The 2,004-nt window shown below is 36.8% G+C and overlaps 1 protein-coding gene across 1 annotated transcript; it reads left to right on the top strand.

Moving 5' to 3' along the window:
* The first annotated feature begins 6 nt into the window (after positions 1–6).
* On the top strand, positions 7–1,573 carry B3GALT1 (beta-1,3-galactosyltransferase 1). Its single transcript, XM_072398036.1, has one exon. The coding sequence runs from the start codon at positions 58–60 to the stop codon at positions 1,036–1,038; it is 981 nt and encodes a 326-aa protein (XP_072254137.1). The 5' UTR covers positions 7–57; the 3' UTR covers positions 1,039–1,573.
* Positions 1,574–2,004: the final 431 nt, after the last annotated feature.

The following is a 2,004-nucleotide window of genomic DNA, read 5'->3' as shown; positions in this document are numbered from 1 at the left end:
GGTAAAGTCATGAAAAGACTGTTCATAGGGAACATTGCTTAAAAGATCTGGATAGCCATGGCCTCGAAGGTGTCATGTCTGTATATTCTGACAGTGGTTTGCTGGGCCAGTGCACTTTGGTACTTAAGTGTCACTCGCCCAACATCCAATTACACTGGCTACAGGCTAAGCAAAGTTGTATTGGCTCAGAAAAACATTACCTTTGGCAATATTAGAACTCGACCTATCAACCCTCATTCTTTTGAATTTGTTATTAATGAGCCTGAGAAATGTGAAAATAATGGCAGCCCCTTCTTGGTTATTCTGATAAGCACAACCCACAAGGAGTTTGATGCCAGACAAGCCATTCGAGAAACATGGGGAAATGAAAGCAACTTTAAGGGAATAAAAATTGTCACACTTTTTCTCCTCGGCAAAAATGCAGACCCAGTATTAAACCAGATGGTTGAGCAAGAAAGCCAAATATTTCACGATATAGTGGTGGAAGACTTCATAGACTCATACCATAATCTAACCCTCAAAACTATGATGGGCATGAGATGGGTCGCAACTTTCTGCTCCAAGGCTAAATATGTTATGAAAACAGACAGTGATATTTTTGTAAATATGGACAATTTAATTTATAAACTACTGAAACCAACCACAAAGCCAAGAAGAAGGTATTTTACTGGATATGTTATCAATGGAGGACCTATAAGGGATGTCCGCAGCAAATGGTATATGCCAAGAGACTTGTACCCTGATAGTAATTATCCACCATTTTGTTCAGGAACTGGGTACATTTTCTCAGCTGATGTGGCAGAACTCATTTATAAAACATCCCTCCACACAAGACTTTTACATCTTGAGGATGTCTATGTGGGACTTTGCTTGCGAAAACTTGGAATCCACCCATTTCAAAACAGTGGCTTTAATCATTGGAAAATGGCTTACAGTCTGTGCCGATACCGTAGAGTAATCACCGTACATCAGATTGGCCCCGAGGAAATGCATAGAATTTGGAATGACATGCAAAGCAAGAAGCATCTCAGATGTTAAGTTTTGCAATCGGTTGCATATCTTTCTTTTTTTAATTGTACAAAATGTATAGATATTTGATATTTTAGTTTTCTTTATTTGGTCTGTACAGAGCTGGAACTTGAAATTAATCCACATTAGTGGGAACTATTGTCCATTCCCTTAACATTTCACAGATAATATTGTAAATTTTCATTCTGCTAACTATTGTTTTTGTTTCTTCTGTATCACTTAATGCTATGATGGCTTGACAAGGTGTTCTGTGTACCTGGGTTAATGAGCACAGCTTTGTATACTCCATAGAGTGCAATACTATCGCTTATCTGAAATTCTAAAACCACAATGCTCTGTCTTTTTCATTTTGTTTTCTATCACTGGACATTTAGGACTATTTTGAGAATGTATGTATTTCACATTTCATATTCATCCATACTTGCATGCAGATACAATTCTGTAAGATTTTCAGTGTTTACAAGTTTGCAGTATTAAAATTCATAAGTCAAAGCTACAGCTACAATATTAAACAGGGTAAGAGCCCTGTCTTGTTTAAATGTAATTTGTGTCCCTGTGGAGGAGCTTTGCCCTCAATTCCTAATCTACCTGAACTATGTAAGTGTATATATGCACAAATAGGAAGCGAGAGATAATTCTTCAATAATTCAGCCAATAATTAAAAGTGGATCAGTGTTCCTATGCCTTTTACACTGTTATTAACTATACATTCAAAGCCAACACATAAAAGCTTAGCTTTAAAAAAAAGTCAAATCAGATACTCGAACTGTGCTAGCATTTTTGAGGTTTGCTGAAGACTAAGACTTTAAGGGCTATATTTATAAAACAGGGAATTAGACACTCCCTCATGAGACTCTTCTAGGTCCACCTGTTTCAATGGCAGTAATTTATTCTCACCAGGGAATGTTTAAAGGAATGACAGATGCCCTGCTTTAAAAATAGACTCCCTAGACTTATATAGACTTAAAAAGCCAA

Source organism: Pyxicephalus adspersus, unplaced genomic scaffold, assembly GCF_032062135.1.
Source record: "Pyxicephalus adspersus unplaced genomic scaffold, UCB_Pads_2.0 Sca1170, whole genome shotgun sequence".
Taxonomy (NCBI): Eukaryota; Metazoa; Chordata; class Amphibia; order Anura; family Pyxicephalidae; genus Pyxicephalus; species Pyxicephalus adspersus.
This window is presented reverse-complemented; position numbering and strand designations above follow the sequence as displayed.

Coding starts and splice junctions, on each gene's coding strand:
- B3GALT1 (XM_072398036.1), top strand. CDS start 58: ATGGCCTCGAAGGTGTCATGTCTGTATATTCTGACAGTGGTTTGCTGG.